This window comes from Suncus etruscus, chromosome 1 (genome assembly GCF_024139225.1).
Source record: "Suncus etruscus isolate mSunEtr1 chromosome 1, mSunEtr1.pri.cur, whole genome shotgun sequence".
In the NCBI taxonomy this organism is placed as follows: Eukaryota; Metazoa; Chordata; class Mammalia; order Eulipotyphla; family Soricidae; genus Suncus; species Suncus etruscus.
In genome coordinates, this window is record NC_064848.1 from 204,231,808 (window position 1) to 204,249,875 (window position 18,068).

General features: G+C 55.8%; 2 protein-coding genes across 5 annotated transcripts in view; one reads left to right on the plus strand and one right to left on the minus strand.

Annotated features, from left to right (window-relative positions):
- HID1 (HID1 domain containing) overlaps nucleotides 1-18,068 on the minus strand; it is a 994,098-nt gene that overhangs the window by 965,162 nt on the left and 10,868 nt on the right. For all 4 annotated transcript variants that reach the window (XM_049769487.1, XM_049769473.1, XM_049769496.1 and 1 more), the window contains exons 7-19: nucleotides 17,037-17,259; nucleotides 16,888-16,944; nucleotides 16,504-16,644; nucleotides 16,113-16,203; nucleotides 15,868-16,019; nucleotides 15,679-15,757; nucleotides 13,744-13,908; nucleotides 12,481-12,711; nucleotides 12,243-12,343; nucleotides 11,433-11,519; nucleotides 11,111-11,202; nucleotides 10,385-10,543; nucleotides 10,218-10,283 (exon numbers count right to left, since the gene is read on the minus strand). In XM_049769487.1, the coding sequence (XP_049625444.1) occupies nucleotides 10,220-10,283; nucleotides 10,385-10,543; nucleotides 11,111-11,202; nucleotides 11,433-11,519; nucleotides 12,243-12,343; nucleotides 12,481-12,711; nucleotides 13,744-13,908; nucleotides 15,679-15,757; nucleotides 15,868-16,019; nucleotides 16,113-16,203; nucleotides 16,504-16,644; nucleotides 16,888-16,944; nucleotides 17,037-17,259 (1,642 nt within the window). In that variant the 3' untranslated portion in view covers nucleotides 10,218-10,219. The remainder of the gene's footprint in view (nucleotides 1-10,217; nucleotides 10,284-10,384; nucleotides 10,544-11,110; nucleotides 11,203-11,432; nucleotides 11,520-12,242; nucleotides 12,344-12,480; nucleotides 12,712-13,743; nucleotides 13,909-15,678; nucleotides 15,758-15,867; nucleotides 16,020-16,112; nucleotides 16,204-16,503; nucleotides 16,645-16,887; nucleotides 16,945-17,036; nucleotides 17,260-18,068) is intronic.
- Nucleotides 632-7,932, plus strand: OTOP3 (otopetrin 3). The gene is made up of 6 exons (XM_049768460.1): nucleotides 632-935; nucleotides 1,064-1,200; nucleotides 3,638-3,696; nucleotides 3,903-4,114; nucleotides 5,741-6,579; nucleotides 7,682-7,932. The coding sequence occupies exons 1-6, from the start codon at nucleotides 632-634 to the stop codon at nucleotides 7,850-7,852; spliced, it is 1,722 nt and encodes a 573-aa protein (XP_049624417.1). The 3' UTR covers nucleotides 7,853-7,932.

The window sequence follows — 18,068 nt, forward strand, 5'->3', positions numbered from 1 at the left end:
CCTGGTGTGAACCAAAAACAAAAAACAAAAAAATCAACAAAAGAAAGAGAATTCTGGGGGGGTCTCCCCAGGAATGCTCGGGGACCTTGAGAGCACGACTGGAGAAATTCAACCATCTGGGTAGAGGTCAGGATATGAATTCAGATCCCGGAGTGCTGGGAACCACTAGAGCCACCAAGCCAGCGGTGCTCATTTCCCATATGGGGTTCCTCCAACCATGCATGCTGCCAAGTCTGCACCTCTGCAGGAAGAAGCTCCTATTTTCCAACCAAAGATGTTGGATCGAGGGGACAGAGAGATAGCACAGTGGTAGGGCGTTTGCCATGCACCCAGCTGATTCAGGATGGACAGTGGTTCGAATCCCAGCATCCCGTATGGTCCCCCAAGTCTGCCAGGAGCGACTTCTGAGTGCAGAGCCAGGAGTAACCCCTGAGCATTGCTGGGTGTGACCCAAAACAAACAAGCAAACAAAAATGTTGGCTTACTTGCCCTGGATCATGCAGCAGTGAGGGGTGGGAGCAAGTGTCAACGTGGCTTCCTCCCCAGCTCCTTTCTGAGTGTCCAAACATGATTTTGTGTGCAGGATTATGTTTGGACTGTCACTGTCCTGACCAGGCAAAACCCAATCAAAATGGCACCCAGGAATCCTCAGTCCCCTACGACTTCGTTGCTGTTCGGGGGACGCCAGCTGTCCGAGACAACGGGCCACCTCTTCTCTGGGATGCTGGGCCTCAACATAGTGCTTCTGGGCGCAGCCTTCATCTGCAGCAAGATCTTCAACAGCAAGGCCGTGACACTGCGGGACGTGGAAATTCTGCTGGCCACCCTCAAGGTCCTGTCGCTCCTCTGGTTCCTCTGCTACATCTCGGGCGCCATGTCGCAGCCACAATCCCTGCAGTGCCAGGACCCTCATGCTGGTTCCATCTGGGTGCGGGGTGAGCTGAGTGGCAGGGCTGCAGGTTCCAGGGAAAAGGGTGGCAGGATGCAGGGGGGGCCAGGAGCTGGGGGAATGAGGGTGCCCCGAATCCAGGCAGGTGCTGACGGGCCTTCCGGGGCTACCCAGGTTCCCTGGTTCTCTTCGGCTGCTTCACAGTCTGTCTCAACATCTTCCGCATGGGTTATGCCATCAGCCACTTCCGCTGCAAGGATAAGCTGGAGTTCATCTTCCCCTTCATTGAGAGCATCTTCGTGGTCATCCAGGTGACAGATGGGGACCTCAGAGGTCCCCAGGACACGGGCATACACAGTGGACCTGGCATAGCCCTTGTGGGGGGGTGGCTATGTGCAAGTTAGTGGACACACAATGCTTGTGTTTTATATTATTTTGGCTTGAGGCCACACCCAGTGGCATGCAGAAATCACTCCTGGCAGGCTCAGGGGACCCTATGGGATGCTGGGGATCAAGCCTGGGTCAGCCACGTGCAAGGCAAACGCCCTTCCAGCTGTTCTGGGGATGATTGTGTGTGTGTGTATGTGTGTGTGTTTTTTGGGCCACACCCAGCAACAATCAGGTTACTTCTGGTTCTGCGTTCAGAAATCACTCCTGGCAGGCTCAGGGGACCCTATGGGATGCTGGGGATCAAGCCTGGGTCAGCCACGTGCAAGACAAAAGCCCTTCCAGCTGTTTTGGGGATAATTGTGTGTGTGTGTGTGTGTGTGTGTGTGTGTGTGTGTGTGTGTGTGGTTTTTGGGCCACACCCAACAACAATCAGGTTACTTCTGGTTCTGCGCTCAGAAATCACTCCTGGCAGGCTCAGAGGACCATATGGGATGCCAGGATTCGAACCATCATCCATCTTGGATTGGCTGTGTGCAAGGCAAACGCCTTACCATTGTGCTATCTCTTCAACTCCTCTTTTTTTTTTTTTTTTTTAATTTCTGAGGATTTTTGCTGCTGGGGATTGAACCCAGGACAGTTGCATCCAAGGCACGTGATTCACCTGTTGAGCAATTTCTCTGGCCCTTTGGGGAGCTCCAATGGGGGGGGGAGTTGTTCTTGCTGATACTGCAGTGGAACATGTGGCATCCAGGCTCAAACCCAGGGTCTTATGCATCAAGGCTTGTTACACCCACTGCTTGAGTCTCATTCCCCGGCCTCCACAGACTTCTGAGTGGTCAATAGCCAATTTCTTTTGTTGTTGGGTTTGTTTTGGGGTTTTTTTGTTTGTTTGTTTCTTTTTTGGGTTTTGGGTCACACCCGGAGCACTCATGGGTTACTCCTGGCTCTGCATTCAGAAATAGTTTCTGGCAGGCTCGGAGGACCAGATGGGATTACAGGAATTGAACCCATGTCTGTCAGCCTCATGCAAAGCAAATGCCCTACCGCTGTGTATGTCTCAGGCCCTTTCATGTTGTTTTGAGTTTTGGGCCACATCGGGCGATGTTCAGGGCTAACCCCAGCTCTGCATTCAAGCATCAGTCCTGGCAATGCTCAGGGAACCTTAATGGGATACTGGGGGATCAAACCACAGCTTTACCTGCTGTACTATTGTTCTTTCTCCTGAATATCCAACTTCTTTGTAAGCCTATTCCACACCAGACATTGTGTTACAAAAACTGTGTTACAATTTCTTGTTTTTATTTTTGGGGGGCCACACCCAGCAGACACAAGGTTCCTCCTGGCTCTGTTCTCAGAAGTCACTCCTGGTGGATGCAGGGGATCGAAACTGGGTCTGCGACATGCAAGGCAAATGCTCTTCCCCGCTATGCTATCCCTCTGGTCCTTTGCAGTTACTCTTTTGTCCATTGAAGGTTGGGAAAAAACCATATGAGGCGCTGGGGACTAAACCCAGACTAGCCATGTGCATGGCAAGCAAAGCACCTCTGTCCTATCACCCCTGTCTTGCTGTGATCTCGATCATCTCCTGGGTAAGACTCGACTCTCCTGAGAAATCAAAGAATTTAAACCCATTTTATTTGTTTACTTTTTTTTTTTTTTTTTTTGCCACACTCAGCATCACTTATGGGTTATTCCTGGCTTTGTGCTCAGAAATTGCTCCTGGCAGTTCGGGGGCCCGTGTGGGGTGCCAGGAATCAAATGTTCATCCGGGTTTTCCTACGGCTATGCTATCGCTCCAGCCCCACTTAAACCCATTTTAGAGCTGAGGCTCAAGGAGATTTTGCTCCAGGGCCCAAGATCACATAGCAAGAAATGGTCAGGTCCAGGTTCCCCCCATGTCCCCTCTACCACAAGGACATACAAACAAGCAGGGTTACAGCTCATGGTCCCCCATCCCTTCCCAGCCTCTTGCTTTTTGTTTTGTTTTGGGGCCACACCTGGCTGTGCCTAAGGGTTCCTCCTGGCTCTATACTCAAGAATTACTTCTTGGGGCCGGAGATATCACATGGAGGCAAAGTGTTTGCCTTGCATACAGAAGGACGGTGTTTCGAATTCTGGCATCCCATATGGTTCCCCGAGCCTGGCAGGAGTGATTTCTGAGTGTAGAGCCAGGAGTAACCCCTGAGTGCCACCGGGTGTGACCCCCCCAAAAAAAATAATTACTTCTGGTGGAGCTCGAATAGGATGGAGGGGATCGAACCTGGGTTGGCACTGTGCAAGGCAAATGGCCTCCCTGCTGTACTGTCACTCCAGCCCCCTCCTCCTCAGCCTCTTGGGCTCAAGCCCCATCTCTTTCAGACTTGGGTTCTCTGGAAATATGCCAAGGACTGTGCTCAAGTCCAGACCAACTTCACCAGGTAAGGGGGACCCCCAGAGAAGACCTCCGTTCACTGGTAGCGACTAAACCTCACCCCCTCAGCTGTCCTGGGTGACAGGGTGGCCCTGGAGGGGGTGGCCCACATGATCCTCTAAGGTGAACTCAGAAGCCAGCCTTCACCCCAAAGGCAGCTGGCGTGATGTGGGAGAGGTGACAGGCTGAGCGGGCATGTGTGTCCCCCCCCAGGTGTGGCCTCATGCTGACTCTGGCCACCAACTTGCTGCTCTGGTTCCTGGCGGTCACTAACGACTCCCTGCACCTCGAGATCGAGGCCGCGCTGACCAACGAGGCTGTCCCTGAGACTGGAGGAGGAGGAGAAGGAGCAACAGCAGCAGGAGCTGCCCTATATGAGGGTGTGCTCAACTCAGACACAGTGCCCAATAATTATTTATATCATGGTGAGGGATCTCCCATGGCTCTCTCCCTCTCTACTGCTCTCTGTCTGTCTCTCTGTTTGTCTGTCTCTCTCTCTCTATCTCTCTCTCTCTCTCTATCTATCTCATCAAACCCAGGTCAGCCACATCAAGGCAAATGCCCTTCTTGCTCTTTGTTTTCATTTTACTTGGTTTACTTGGGGGTACACCCAGGACTGCCCAAGGCTGCTTCTTTTTATTTTTTTTTATTTATTTTTTTTTGTGGTTTTTGGGTCACACCCGGCAGTGCTCAGGGGTTATTCCTGGCTCCAGGCTCAGAAATTGCTCCTGGCAGGCACGGGGGACCATATGGGACGCCGGGATTCGAACCGATGACCTCCTGCATGAAAGGCAAACACCTTACCTCCATGCTATCTCTCCGGCCCCACTTCTTTTTATTTTTAGGGACAAACACAGCATTGTTCAGGGGCTACTCCTGACTCTATGCTCAGGAATTCTTCTTAGAGGTACTAGGGAACCCTATGGGATGCCAGGGATAGAAACTGGGTCAAGCTTTCGCAAGGCAAACACCCTACCTGCTGTACTATCACTCTGCCCCCCGCCAAATTGCTTTAGAAGGGGTGAAAACTTTTGAGTCATTCTCCATGGTGCTCATACTCCTGATTCAGTGCTTTGGGTGGCGTGGGGTGAGTGACCCCATGTAGTGCCAGGGATGGAACTGGAGTCTGGCTGCACCAGACAAACACCTTGAGACCTGAGCAACAGACAGTACAGCAGGTAGGGATTTGCCTCGCACACAGCCAACCTGGATTCAATCCCCAACATTCCATATGGTCACCGATCCTACCGGGAGTCAATTCTGAGTGCAGAGCCAGGAGTAACCCGAGTGCCGTTAGATGTGGCCCAAACCCCCCAAAAATAAAACAAAGATAAGCACCTATAGCGTATGCCACTTGTATGCTAATTGTGGTGTATGCTATAGGAATGTTTATTTTGCCTGTCGTCCCACCTGGATCTTCCAGGTGGGGGCGATAAAGGAGGAAATATAGCTTGTTGGGGAGGCGGAAGTGGTTTTTTGGCAGAGCTGATGGCTGGTTCGAGGGGCTTTGTGGAGCTGGCTTCAGACTGACAAAGGACTCTCTTTGCCGAACCTTTTGTCCCCTAATCTTTTGTCTGTGTGAATTATTTACTCCGGATATTATTACCAAGGTCTCCCCCAAAAGGGGGGACGGAGGAAGAATGGGAATTAATTTATCTTTCTGGGAGCTATTTGTGGACTCAGAAACAATCAATAAGGGGTTTAGTTTCCACCAACAAGCACCTTGCCCAGAAGTGATTTCAGAGCCTAGCCCTAGGCATTACTTTCCCCCAATTTTAAATTGTATTACAAAGCAATATATTGTCATTAAACAGCATGGTATTAGATAAAGACAGTCTCAGATTAGTGGAATAGACTTGAGTATTCAGAGAATGTTCCCCAGAGCCTAGCCCTGGGGTTCAATTTACCCTTCTGTATAATGGGCAATTGGCTCCTTCCCACTTCCAGTTGCCACTTGCAGGCCAGCAGGTGGGGCAGGGAAGAGGGACAGTGGGCTCCCCACTCCAAGAACCATCCACGACCCTCTTATCACCCTTCATTTCCCCCCACAGGCAACAGCTCCACCAACAGCAGCAAGTGCCTGTGTTCCGGGATCTCCCTGTGCGAGGTCTTTCAGAAGGGCTACCTGATCCTCTACCCGTTCAGCACCGAGTACTGTCTCATCAGCTGCACGGTGCTCTTCGTCATGTGGAAGAACGTGGGCCGTTCTCTGCGGTCGCACTCCAGCATCCCCCGGCACGAGGTGCCCTTCCGCCTGCACGGGGCCATCTTCGGGCCCCTGTTGGGCCTGGTGGCCATGGTGGCCGGCGTGTGTGTCTTCATCCTCTTCCAGATCCAGGCGAGCGGCCGGCCCATCGCGCCCTGGTCCTTCACGCTCTACTACGCCTTCTACGTGGCCATCCTGCTGGCCATGATCGTGGCGTGTCTGGTGGGGATGATCATCCACGAGCTGGAGGAGCGGGAGTTGGACCTGGTGGAGAACCCCACGCGCAGCCTGGACGTGGTGGTGCTCACCTGCACGGCGCTGGGCCGCATGGGCATCGCCTACTTCTCCCTCGTGGCCATCGTGGCCAGCCACTCGCACGCGCTCTTCAGCCACTTGCTCCTCAGCTATTCGCTGCTCATCGTCATGCAGTTGGTCACCCAGAACCTCTTCATTGTCGGCGACTTGCACCGGCAGCCGCTCTGGGAGATGGTGACTGGCAACCAGGCGGCAGGCAAGCAGACCACGGAGGACAAGTCGGAGCAGAACCACGGGGTGACCCTAAAGAACCTGCGCCAGAGCCTGCAGCCCTTTTCGCTGGCCTACTTTCACTCTTACAGCAACTTGAGCTGGAAGCGGCGGGGGCTCAAGGAGATCTCCCTGTTCCTCATCTTCTGCAATATGACTGTGAGTGGTGGGGCCCCGGGGTGGGAGTGGGGGACGGAGAGAGGCGCAAGGGACGTGACTAGCATGCATCAGAAAGCCTCATTCAGGAAGGGAAGGATCAAAGCTCAGTCTTCTACACATGGCCTCTCATGTCCCCTCCTCCCAGAGTCACTGACTTGCCTCTTTACCAGCTGCTTGGTCTTGTTTGTTTGGGGCTACACCAGATGGCACTCGGGTTACTCCTGGCTCTGCACTCAGAAAAGGCTCCTGGCAGGCTCGGGGGACCATATGGGATGCCAGGAATAGAACCGGGTCCGTCTCATGTCAGCCAAGTGCAAGACAAATGCCCTACTGCTGTGCTATTGCTCTGGACCCCAGCTGCCAGGCCAGGCCCAGCAGAGATGACGTGGCAGGCATGGGTTTGAGTACAAAGAAGACTGATTTCCAGCCTCCAGGGAGAATTGGGGGTGGGGGCCCAGGAAATTCAGCCAAAGGAAGAGATAAGGGGCCTGGATGCCAAAGAACCCCTCCCCCCGCCCCTCCCCGGTGGAAAGTGTCAGTGAGGATGGTCCAGCCACTGGTGACTGCCAGTTCCCAGCGTCACCATAGGGAACTGAGCTCAGACACTGATCCTGGGTCACAGATAAAGAAACTGAGGCTCAAGTCCCACAGCTTTGTAAGCAGCAGTGCTGGGCAGCACAGGGAACCCCAAAGCTCCCCCTCCACCCTGGTTGATAAATACGGGACTCAAGATACAGTGTTCTCCCTCTCTAGCAGGCAAGGAAGTTTCATGAAGGCTTGAAGCGAGTTGTGAGAACATGGGTGGACTCTGGGACCGGGCACATTGGATTAAAGAAATGAGGGGTGGGGTCCAAGCAGGATCCATGGCATTCGGGCCATCCACATGCACAGTGAGGGATGGGGGCTGTGTTCGTGGGGGTACAGGAGAGATGGGGTGAAGGGGCCGATACTGAAAACTCACAGGCCAGAAGATGATGGGGCAGGGCTTTGGTTCTGGGGAAGGGCTGGCTCCCCTGAGAAGCTGAGTCCCTCGGGGGGGGGGGGGGGCGGGCCAGGATGGCTGCCCTCCCCCCACTAAGCACCCCTATCCTGCCCTCCACAGCTGTGGGTGATGCCAGCCTTCGGGATTCACCCCGAGTTCAAGAATGGACTGGAGAAAGATTTCTACGGCTATCACACTTGGTTCACCATCGTCAACTTTGGCCTGCCCCTGGGGGTCTTCTACCGCATGCACTCTGTGGGGGCGCTGATGGAGGTCTACTTGGGGGCCTGAGACTGTCTGGGAGGCCCAGCAGCAATCAGAACCCCAAAACGCTGCCCCTGGAAAAGAGGCAGCCCAGAGTAGGAGTGGATGTTTCTGGGGGTTGCTCAAATCAAACTGCAGGCTTGGGTCACTGAAGCTGGAGCCCAAGACCCCAGGGTGGGGTTTGGCCACTTCACACTGAGTCCCCCCAACCCACCCCTGATCTGCACAGCCCAGAGGCCACCCCAGGATGGTTCTCGTCCTCCACAACTCTCCATGGCTGAGTCGAGAGGGTTTGGAGAGGCCCCCATCCAAGCAGTTGACCTTTGGATGTAAGCTTGCTGTGACGGGCCAAGTCCACTAGGACACCCCAGAAAACTGCAGCTCCCTGCCCTGGCCCCCCCTGAGCCCCATCTGCTACTGAGCTCACAGTTCAGGCAGAGTTCCCACCCCCGCCCCACCCCTTTACCCCCCTCCTACTACCCACCTAAACCCCACACCCCCACTGCTGTAAAAGCTGTTGGTTTGATTGATTACCCTTGACTCAGTCTCCATGTTTGTCCCTGGGATGGAAGGGGACAGGACGGGATGGGACGGGACTGACTGGAGCCACCTCTTGGGAACCGGAAAAAGGATGGTTCTCCTGGGTGGGGCTGTGGGGCTAGGCCAGGAGTAGACTACAGCAAATTTCTCTGCCTTGTCTGGTGCAGGGGGAAGAGAGGATGGGTGGGTCCTCAGTACTTCCCTCCTTAAGTAGCCCCAGGTCTGGGGCTTACCTCGGGTGGCCTGGATCCATCCAGTCCTGCTTTCCACCAGGGAGCCTGAGTCAAGACAGCCCATCTCCTGGGGCCCAAAGCAAATAGTGGGTTGGGATCTAGGAATATAGCCCTAGACACTGCAGGGAAGGCCCTGTGGGTCCCTGAACCCCTTCCATGGAACAAACACAGCCCCTGGTCACAAGAGGCCACAACACTGCCCAGATCTGCCCATGGCCATATAGCACTGGGTGTGGAGGGGGACTTGTGGGGGGGAAGACCCCACCATTCACCTGGGGAGACCTTTTGGAGAGGTTTGGAGGGATTCAGGGAAGGGGTCAAGTTTCTATGGTCCTGGGTTCCATTCCTGGCATCCCATTTGGTCCTCCAAACCTGCCAGGAGTGACTTCTTTGTTTTTTGGGTCACACCCGGTAGCGCTCAGGGGCCACTCCTGGCAGGCTCAGGGGACCATATGGGATGCCAGGATTCGAACCAATGACCTTCTGCATGAAAGGCAAATGCCTTACCTCCATGCTATCTCTCCGGCCTCCGGAGAGACTTCCAAGTGCAGAGTCAGGAGTGGCCCCTGAGTGCTGCTGGTTTGGCCCCAAAACAAAAGTTCCTAAGGTCCAGCCCAAGAAAACTCAGATCTAGGGTACAGACTGGGTTTGAGGGCTGATTCTGGGAGCAGTGATCCTGTTCTGTGGAACCCACAAGTCACACAACCCTTTTTATTTTTATTTTTTTAGCCATACCCAGTGGCGCTCAAGGTTTACTCCTGGCTCTGAGCTCAGGGATCACTCATAACAGGCTCAGGGGACCAAATGGGATGCCAGGGATAGAACTGGGTCTGCCACGTGATGTGCAAATCAAGCAAATCCTTGCTGCGGCCCTATCCCAACCCCTCTTTGACAAGCACCAGGAATCAGAGTGGGGACAGGGAAGTTTATTGTGGGACACGGATTGTACACAGCAAGGATTGTATGAGTATACAGCGGGCAGGTCACCCGGAGTAGGAGGAGGCTGGGGGTGGCAGCCTGTCCCCCACAACCATCCAAGGAGCCGGCTCGGTCCATGTCCGAGCCAATGCAGTGGAAAAACTCAACAGCCCTGAAGGTCTAAGAACCCCCTGCTCCTTCCAGCCTGGTTTGTGCCATTCCCAGCCTTGGCACGCAACAAGAGCTGATCCAACTACTTCCTATCTCTGTAGGTTTGGGGTGCTCAGCACCCAGAGGGCTCCTGACCCTGGAGGGGAGGAGGGCAGGCTCCGCACAGAAAAGGTCTTGAGGGGCCTGAGCAATAGCATAGCTCATAGGGCATTTCCCCTGCACACGACCAACCTGGGTTCCATCCCCAAGTTCCCACATGATCCCCCGAGCCTGCCAGGAGAGATTTCTGAGTGCAGAGCCAGGAAGAACCCCTGAGCGCCGCTGGGTGTGGCCCAAAAATACACAAAAAAGTCTTGGGGGGCAGGGGGAATTTGCAGCTGGAACCAGAAGCTCCTGGGAGCCCAGTAGCAATGTCCCCACTCTCCAGGGGCCTGTAATACCCCTCTGGCCCTGGTTATTAGAGCTCAGAAAGGTGGGTCGGGGTGGGAAAACAGGGTCCCCTCTCTCGGACCCTGGGCTGGTTCCATCTTCTTCACACGCGCTGGATCTCAAAGAGTTTGACGTCCGTGTCGTACCAGACAGGGGGGTCCACGTTCCTGTATGGGGAGAAGTGGTGAGTGGGGTTCAGGGTGCAGAAGCTGGGGGACACCCCTCTGCTGCAGAGGAGCTGCCCTGGGCCTGCAAGGCAAGGACGCACCTCAAGTAGATGACGCCCCACATGTAGGTGCGGAACCACATGGCGGTGCCCGCGTTGGCCTGGTACTTGCGGATGAGGATGGGGTGCGGCACGGGCAGGAGCCCCACCAGGGTGCCGTGCTGCAAGAAGCGCAGGATCTCCGACTCGTCCGTCAGCCCCCTGCGGGGGACACAGGCTCCGGGTCGGGGTCGGCTCGAGGGAGCTTAGGGCCCCCCACCCAAGGTCAGGAGAACGAGGTGGGCCTGCAGGAAAGATTCTGGGGAGCAGAGATGCACGGGCACGCGCACGCAGACAAAGTGGGCGGGACCGGAACACAAGGTACGCGCACGTAGACAGGGTGGGCGGGGCCTGGGCACACGGACATGCGCATACAAGCGGGTAGGCGGAGTCTGGATGCAGGGGCAAGTCTGGATGCAAGGCGGGGTGGGCAGGGCCTGGATACAAGGGCATGCGCACAGAGGCAGGGTGGGCGGGCCTGGATACACGGGCATGCGCACAGAGGCAGGCTGGGAGCTCCAGCTTGAATGCAAGACAGGCGCAGGTGCGCGCAGGCGAGGTGGGCGGAGCCTGCAGGCGGGGTGGGCGGGGTCAGGACACACGGACTCGCGCACCCACACAGGGATCTGGCGAGCGTAGCTGCACGGGTACGCGCACACACGGGCATGCGCACAAGGGCTCGCCCTCCAGGGCCACCCCGAATTGCACTGGGGCGCCCCTGGGCCTCACTTGTCGATGCAGATCTTCTCCACCTGCGGCACCAGCACCTGCAGCAGCCGCATGATGGTCTGAAGCGGCAGCTTCGCCTTCCACGACAGCACCTGAGGGAGAGGCTGCTGGATGGGGGGACCCCATGCCGGCCTGCACCCCACTTTACCCCAGCCCAACCCGTCACCCCCAACCTTAGCCTGCACCCCGTCCCCGCCCTAGAGAACTGAGGAAGGGGCAGGAGGAGGCGAGGGGCCCCAAAGGCAGGTGTCCTGGACACCCCAGGCGCACCCCGGGTGTGGACATGGCCCCCCCCATGCGAGTCTTGGACCCCAACCCTCACCCACTCCGGCGTGGGGGTCCACTGCCCACTGGACGATGCGCTGGACAGTCTCCGCTGGTCCCTCCAGGCCTGGGGGGGCTCCTGGTCCTGGAGGAGGAATGGAAGGGGTGCAGGGGAGGTTTAAGGGATGCAGAGACAACAGAGGAAGGTTTAAGGGGTGCAGGGAGGGAACAGGGGAGGTTTAAGGGGTGCAAGGGGCAGAACAGATGGGTTTAAGGGGTGCAGGAGGTAAAACGGGAAGGTTTAAGGGGTGCCGGGGAGAGAACAGGGGAAGGTTTGAGGGGTGCCGGGTATAAAACAGGGAGAGGATTAAGGGGTGCATTGACAGAACAGAGGAAAATTAAGGGGTGCATGTACAGAACAGGGGAAGGTTTAAGAGGTGCAAGGTAGGGGAAAGGAAAGGTTTAAGGGGTGCAGGGGAGGGAACAGTAGGTTTAAGGGGTGCAGGAGGGATGTGGGAGGGGTGAAAGGAGGGGGAGGGTGCCGAGGAGGGTTTAAAGGGTGCTGTGTGCGAAAAGCAGAGTCAAGCCCCTTTCTCAGTCCCTCAAGGCCCACGTGGGAAAAGGGGGTTCGCTCCCACAGGACAAGTGAGCCCCACCCAGCACCTTTGCCCCAGCCTCAGGCCCTGCCCGTGACAGGTTCAAGGCCCTGCTGACAGCCCAGATAAGGCTGATGGATGAGCTCCCGAGTGCCCAGGGAGGGGTCCCTGTCCCCCCTTCCTGGTCAATGCCACCTCTTGCCCGTTGGGGCCGCCCCATGCACTGGGTGTGGCTGGTCCCGTGCATGCTGGCTTGGGCCTTGCTCACCCACCTCGGGGTCTGGCTCGCCCTGGGCTGAGCCTTCTTGGGGCTCTAGGGACTTCAGGGTACCGTCCTCGGAAACCTGCGACTTCTCCGTGAGCTTGTCAATGCCTGCAGGGTATGGAGTAGAGGACCCCATTAGTTCCCTGGCTCAGTCCATTCCCCTGCCACGCCTTTTTGGTCTCAATCATGGCTTTGCCAAGAAGGGGTGATGCCCCCCCGCCCTGCTGGGACCCCCCGCAGCAGACCTGGGGTGGCCACCAAGCTGGTTTTGAGGGTGCCCGGCTCGGCAGGGGCAGTGGGCCGGGCACCCTCCAGGAACGAGCCATCCTGGGAGCCCGAGCGAGATAACGTGGGTTCGGGGGTGCGGCGGCGGCGCTGCAGGGCCTTGTGGATGGCAGCAGCGTCCGTGGGCAGGTTTGCCAGATGGTGGAAGAGGCCACGCTTCCGGATGACCGCGTAGACCAGGTTACAGTTACCTGGGGGCACAGTGGGCCTGAATTAGGGTCCCCTCCCCTGTCCCCCTCCAAACCTGGTGGACTTCCAGGAATGGGAGTCATGAGAGGGCAAAAGGTGCCAGGGGTGACAGGTGGGCTGCTGCAGACAGCTTTTCTTGGGGGATCCCCCCTGCTACTGCCCTTCCTGGGATCCCCTCAAGGCTTAGGGGGACACCTGGCAAAGGCATGTCGGGATTATTTTGGGCGCTAATCCATGTGGCCTCGTGCAAGTGCTCCAGCCTTTTGGGCATCCCCTGTACTAATAATGCTCAGAGAGGAATTAACCCCAAGAGTTAATTCACATCAAAGTTTCTGGGACCCCAATCGAGTTTGTTCCTGACTTCCCTTAAGTTAGAATGAGGGAATCCCATGGCCCCAGGTTAAGCCTCTGTTTCATTTTCTTTTTTGTTTTAGGTCCACACCCGGTGATGCTCAGGGGTTACTCCTGGCTCTGTGCTCAGAAATCGCTCCTGGCTTGAGGGACCATGTGGAACACTGGAGGATCAAACTCCAGTTCGTTCTAGGTCAGCTGCATGCAGGACAAATGCCCTACCACTGTGTCACCGCTCCAGCCCCTCATTCTCATTTCTCTTATTTAGAAATTTGCAGTGCTGGGGCCGGCAAGGTGGCGCTAGAGGTAAGGTGTCTGTCTGCCTTGCAAGTGCTAGCCAAGGAAGGACCGAGGTTCGATCCCCCAGTGTCCTATATGGTCCCCCCAAGCCAGGGGCAATGAGTAACCCCTGAGCATCAAACGGGTGTGGCCTGAAAAACAAAAAAAAAAAAAAAAAAAAAAAAAGAAAGAAATTTGCAGTGCTGGGATGGAGCCCCGGGTCCCTCCCGCCAAGCTCCACATGCCCCCTGCTGGAAACCTAAGGGCCTCCTGCCTGCCTTTTCCACCACTTCCCCAGCAACAGGTGCAGGCCTGGGTGCACAGTGGGGGTTTCAGGTAACTGGAGGGTCTGTGGTACCCCCACTAAGGCAGCCTGTTCCCCACCCCTCCCATACCCCGCTCACCATCAAACTGGTATTGGATAATGTTGTTAAAAGCCTCCAGCAAGAAGAAAACCAGATGATGGTTCTGGGCGGCAGAGAAGAGGAACCAGGTGGTGGAAAAAGCTTCCAGAAGATGAAGCAGCTTGTTGGCCGCCACCATGCACAGGCTCTTGAGGTAGGGGGACACTGCGGAGAGGGGGTCTGCTCAATCTAGGGCCAGTGCTCCCTGACCCTGCCACACTGGAAAAGCCTGACCCACCCCTCTCAGGCTCAGGATGAAGTAATCTTATCTCACACTGAGCCACAGACCAGTGGAGGAGGCACCTCCCTTGTCATCCCCCGTAAGTGAGGATAGTCCCCTGTCACTGCTGAGAAAGAATAGGAGAGGGTACCCCATCTCCATTTTACAGACTTGGAAATTGAGGCTCAAAGGTTCAGCATCATCTTTGGGGGTAGCATACACAGCACCCGGGTTACTTCTGGATCTACACTCGGGGATCACACCTGGGGGGAATTGGGAGACCCTATGGATATAACCCAGGTTGGCTTCATACAAGGGAAGTGCCTGACCTGCATGCCATGGCTCTGGGCCTTAGGTTCAGAATCTTACTGAAGTTCTTCAGGAATATAAGTGACAGGGAGAGGGAAAGGGAGAGGGAGAGGGAGAGAGAGAGAGAGAGAGAGAGAGAGAGAGAGAGAGAGAGAGAGAGAGAGAGAGAGAGAGAGGAGAGAGAGAGAGGAGAGAGAGGAGAGGAGAGGAGAGAGAGGAGAGGAGAGAGAGGAGAGGAGAGAGAGGAGAGAGAGAAGAAAGAGAGAGAGAGAGAGAGAGAGAGAGAGAGAGAGAGAGAAACAATGGGGAGGGCATTTGCCTTGCATGTGGCCAACCCAGGTTCAATCTCTGGCATCCCAGAGGATCCCCTGAGCACCAGCAGGAGTGATCCTTGAGCTCAGAGCCAAGAGTAAGCTTGAGCATCGTCAGGTGTGGCCCCTCCCCAAAAAAGACAGGTCGGGGGGAACCTCAGATATCTATGACTTCCATGTCTCTGCTTAGAATTGCCCATTGCACTTGGTGCAATTTATGGGTTGCAGGGTGAAGGAGGAAGTTTGGGAAGACAGACATGGCCACCTGTCCCCCACTCACCTCCACCTAGACCAGGTCATAGAACTGTCTAGACAGCCTTGCCCAGGAATATACTTTCAGCTTCCTTTGTTGTTTTTTGTTTTAGTTTTTCCCAGACTGGGGTTCACACTCTGCAGTGCTCAGAGGGGTCATTCCTGCCTCTGCACTCAGAAATCACTCCTGGCAGGCTCAGGGGACCCTATGGAATGTTGGGGATGGAACACAGATAGATGGTCTGTGTACAAGGCAAACGCCCTCCCCACTGTGCTATCCCTCTGGCCCCTCAGCTTTCTTTTTTTTTTTTTTTTTGGTTTTTGGGTCACACCTGGCAGTGCTCAGGGGTTATTCCTGGCTCCAGGCTCAGAAATTGCTCCTGGCAGGCACAGGGGACCATATGGGGTGCCGGGATTCGAACCGATGACCTCCTGCATGAAAGGCAAACGCCTTACCTCCATGCTATCTCTCCGGCCCCGCCCCTCAGCTTTCTTTGATATTTTTTTGTTGTTTTTTTCTTTAGTTGGTTGATTTTGATGCCATAACTGATGATGCTCAGGGGTTACTCGTAGCTCTGTGCTCAGAAATTACTCCTGGCAGGCTTGGGGCACTTTATAAAATGAAGGGGCTCAAACCCTGGTCGGCTGTGTACAAGGAAAATAAGCTCCCCGCAGTGCTATCCCTCTGGCCCCTGTTCCCTGTCCCTTTTTATTTTATTTAATTTTATTTTTTGTCTTGAACCACTGGGAAGGGGTGTGAGACCACGAGGCTGCTAGTGTGTTTCTATGGAGCGCAAGGGGGTTGGCGCCCCCTGGTGACCATCTCAGGGAAGACGGCCTTACCGTTGACCACTATGGTCAGCAGACAGTCGAACAGCGGCTGCAGCCTCTGGTGGCCGCTGGTGATGATCTTGTGAAAAACCTGCAATTGGGGTGGGGGGTGAGAAGGGTAGAACCAGGCAGGAAGGGTTCAGGGGGTCCTACCCACTCCTCCATCCCAGCCCCGCACCCTGGTCAGGGGCTCCCACTCACCACGATGAGCAGGTCAGCGTGAGTCCCCGTGAACACAGGTATGTCCATGGGCACACGCACCGAGTAGGGCTTGTTGAGCCGCACCCCGAAGTTTCTCTCCCCGCTCAGCAGCAGCAGGATGAAGACCCCAATGTGCATCAGGCCCACCCGAGCTGCCAAAGGCAGGGGAGGGTCACCAGATGGTTGGGCTGGGAAGAGGGGTGCATGAAACCCCCATCCCAGGGTCATCGTCCACCCCTCCTTACACTGGTCGGCGCGGGCGTCGTTTAGAAAATACAGAATGGGGACCAGGATGTCCAGAACGTCGCTGCTCTTCAGTACAAAGAAGAGGAATTTCTGAGGGGGTAGAGAGGAAACAGGAAGGGGTTCAGTGGACCCCAAGTCTGGGCAGTCCAGAGCAGCTGCCAACATGCCCACAGGGACCCCCACCTAGTTTATTTTTTAATTTTTGTTTTTGTTTTTGTTTCTGAGCCACACCCAGCAGCACTCAGGGTTACTCCTGACTCTGTGCTTAGAAATCATTCCTGGCAAGCTCGGAAGATCATATGGGATGCTGGGGATCGAACCCAGGTCAACCATATTCAAAGCAAACACCCTCCCCGCTGTGCTATCGCCGTGTCACCCAAGAGACCTCACCTTGTTGAAGTCACACAGTTTCCAGAAGAGAACCAGCAGCTCCTGGTGGAATTGGATCTTCTTGGTGGAGTTGGGCAGGTAGGTCTGGAGCAGGGGGTTGGACAGCAGCCGAGCTAAACCCTTGAGGATGAACTGGAAGTCCTGGGAGACCAGGAAGAGAAAACAGGGCTTGGTCTTCTATGGCCTTCTTCCAGCCTTTCAGGTTGTCTGCCACCCTTCCTGAAGAGGCCAGTCACTCTTCTCTGCCTCTCCAAGACTTCAAATTGCTGCCATTATCACATCTTCCTTGAAGTGTCCATGAGCACCTCATTCCTGGAGGAGCCGAGCCTCCCCTGACCCCTGGTCTCAACCTCCGTTCCCTGCCCAGCCTGACCCACAGCTCACCTCCTCGCGATGGATACGTGATAGGTAGTTCACGAACAAGTTCTCGGGCCCTGGAGGCTGCGTGGGTGGAGATAGGGGAAAGGGGGTGAACACACTGCTGCTGGAAGGCGGCGCCCCATCCCTGCGTCCCTGTCCCTGCCCCGCCTGACCTCGGCGTCGTCCATGGCGGTGCCCGTGGTGGTGCCATCCACCGTGGGGCTGGCGCTGGTGGCGCTGTCATGGTCCAGGGTGACGATGAGCACCTGGGCCGCCTCTTCCACCAGCGGCTCGCGGTAGTCGGAGAAGAGCAGGTGGTTATAGGGGATTCCATAGCCCACGGGGTCGTAGGCACACACGGTGTTGAGGAGGGAGGTGAAGAGGGGCAGGGCATGTCTGCAGGGCAGAGGAGGGCAGGAGAGGGCAATGATCAGGCTCCAGCCGGCCCTCCCCCCCCCCCCCCCCCCCGACCTGCATCAACCAGTCCGCCCTTCGGCCCTGCTCAACCAGCTTCATTCACACACTGCCCAGTGCCTGGCCCTGCAGGAAGCCCCTATTCTGGGTACAAAATATACCCCCCTGGGGCCAGAGCATTAGCACAGCGGGGAGGGCTTCTGTCTTGCACGCAGACAACCTGGGTTTCATCCCCAGCATCCCTTCGGGTCCCTGGAGCACTGCCAGGAATGATTCCTGAGTGCAGAGGTAGAAGGAAGTCCTGAGCACTGCTGGGTGTAGCCCCAAAAATATATACCTTTGCCTTTCTCCCTTTCCTGGTCCTTTTCCACCCATCTAAATCAGCCCTCTGCCAGGTTGGGTCAAGGTGGGCTGAACTGCTGGAGGGAAGCCTAGCTGTTTGCATGGGGGGGGGGATCCATGGAGGAGCCAGATATTAAATCCCCTACACCCTGGGGGATAAAGCCTATTCTTTTTTTTGTTTGTTTGGTTTTGGTTTTGGTTTTTTGTTTTTGGGCCACACCCAGTGACGCTCAGGGGTTACTCCTGGCTATGCGCTCAGAAGTCGCTCCTGGCTTGGGGAACTATATGGGACGCCGGGGGATCGAACCGCGGTCCGTCCTAGGCTAGTACTGGCAAGGCAGACACCTTACCTCTAGCGCCACCGTGCCAGCCCCAGCCTATTCTTTTTTAGTTTTATTGTGTTTGTTCGGTTCAGTTTGGGGAACTGGGGAATGATCATGGGGCCCTTT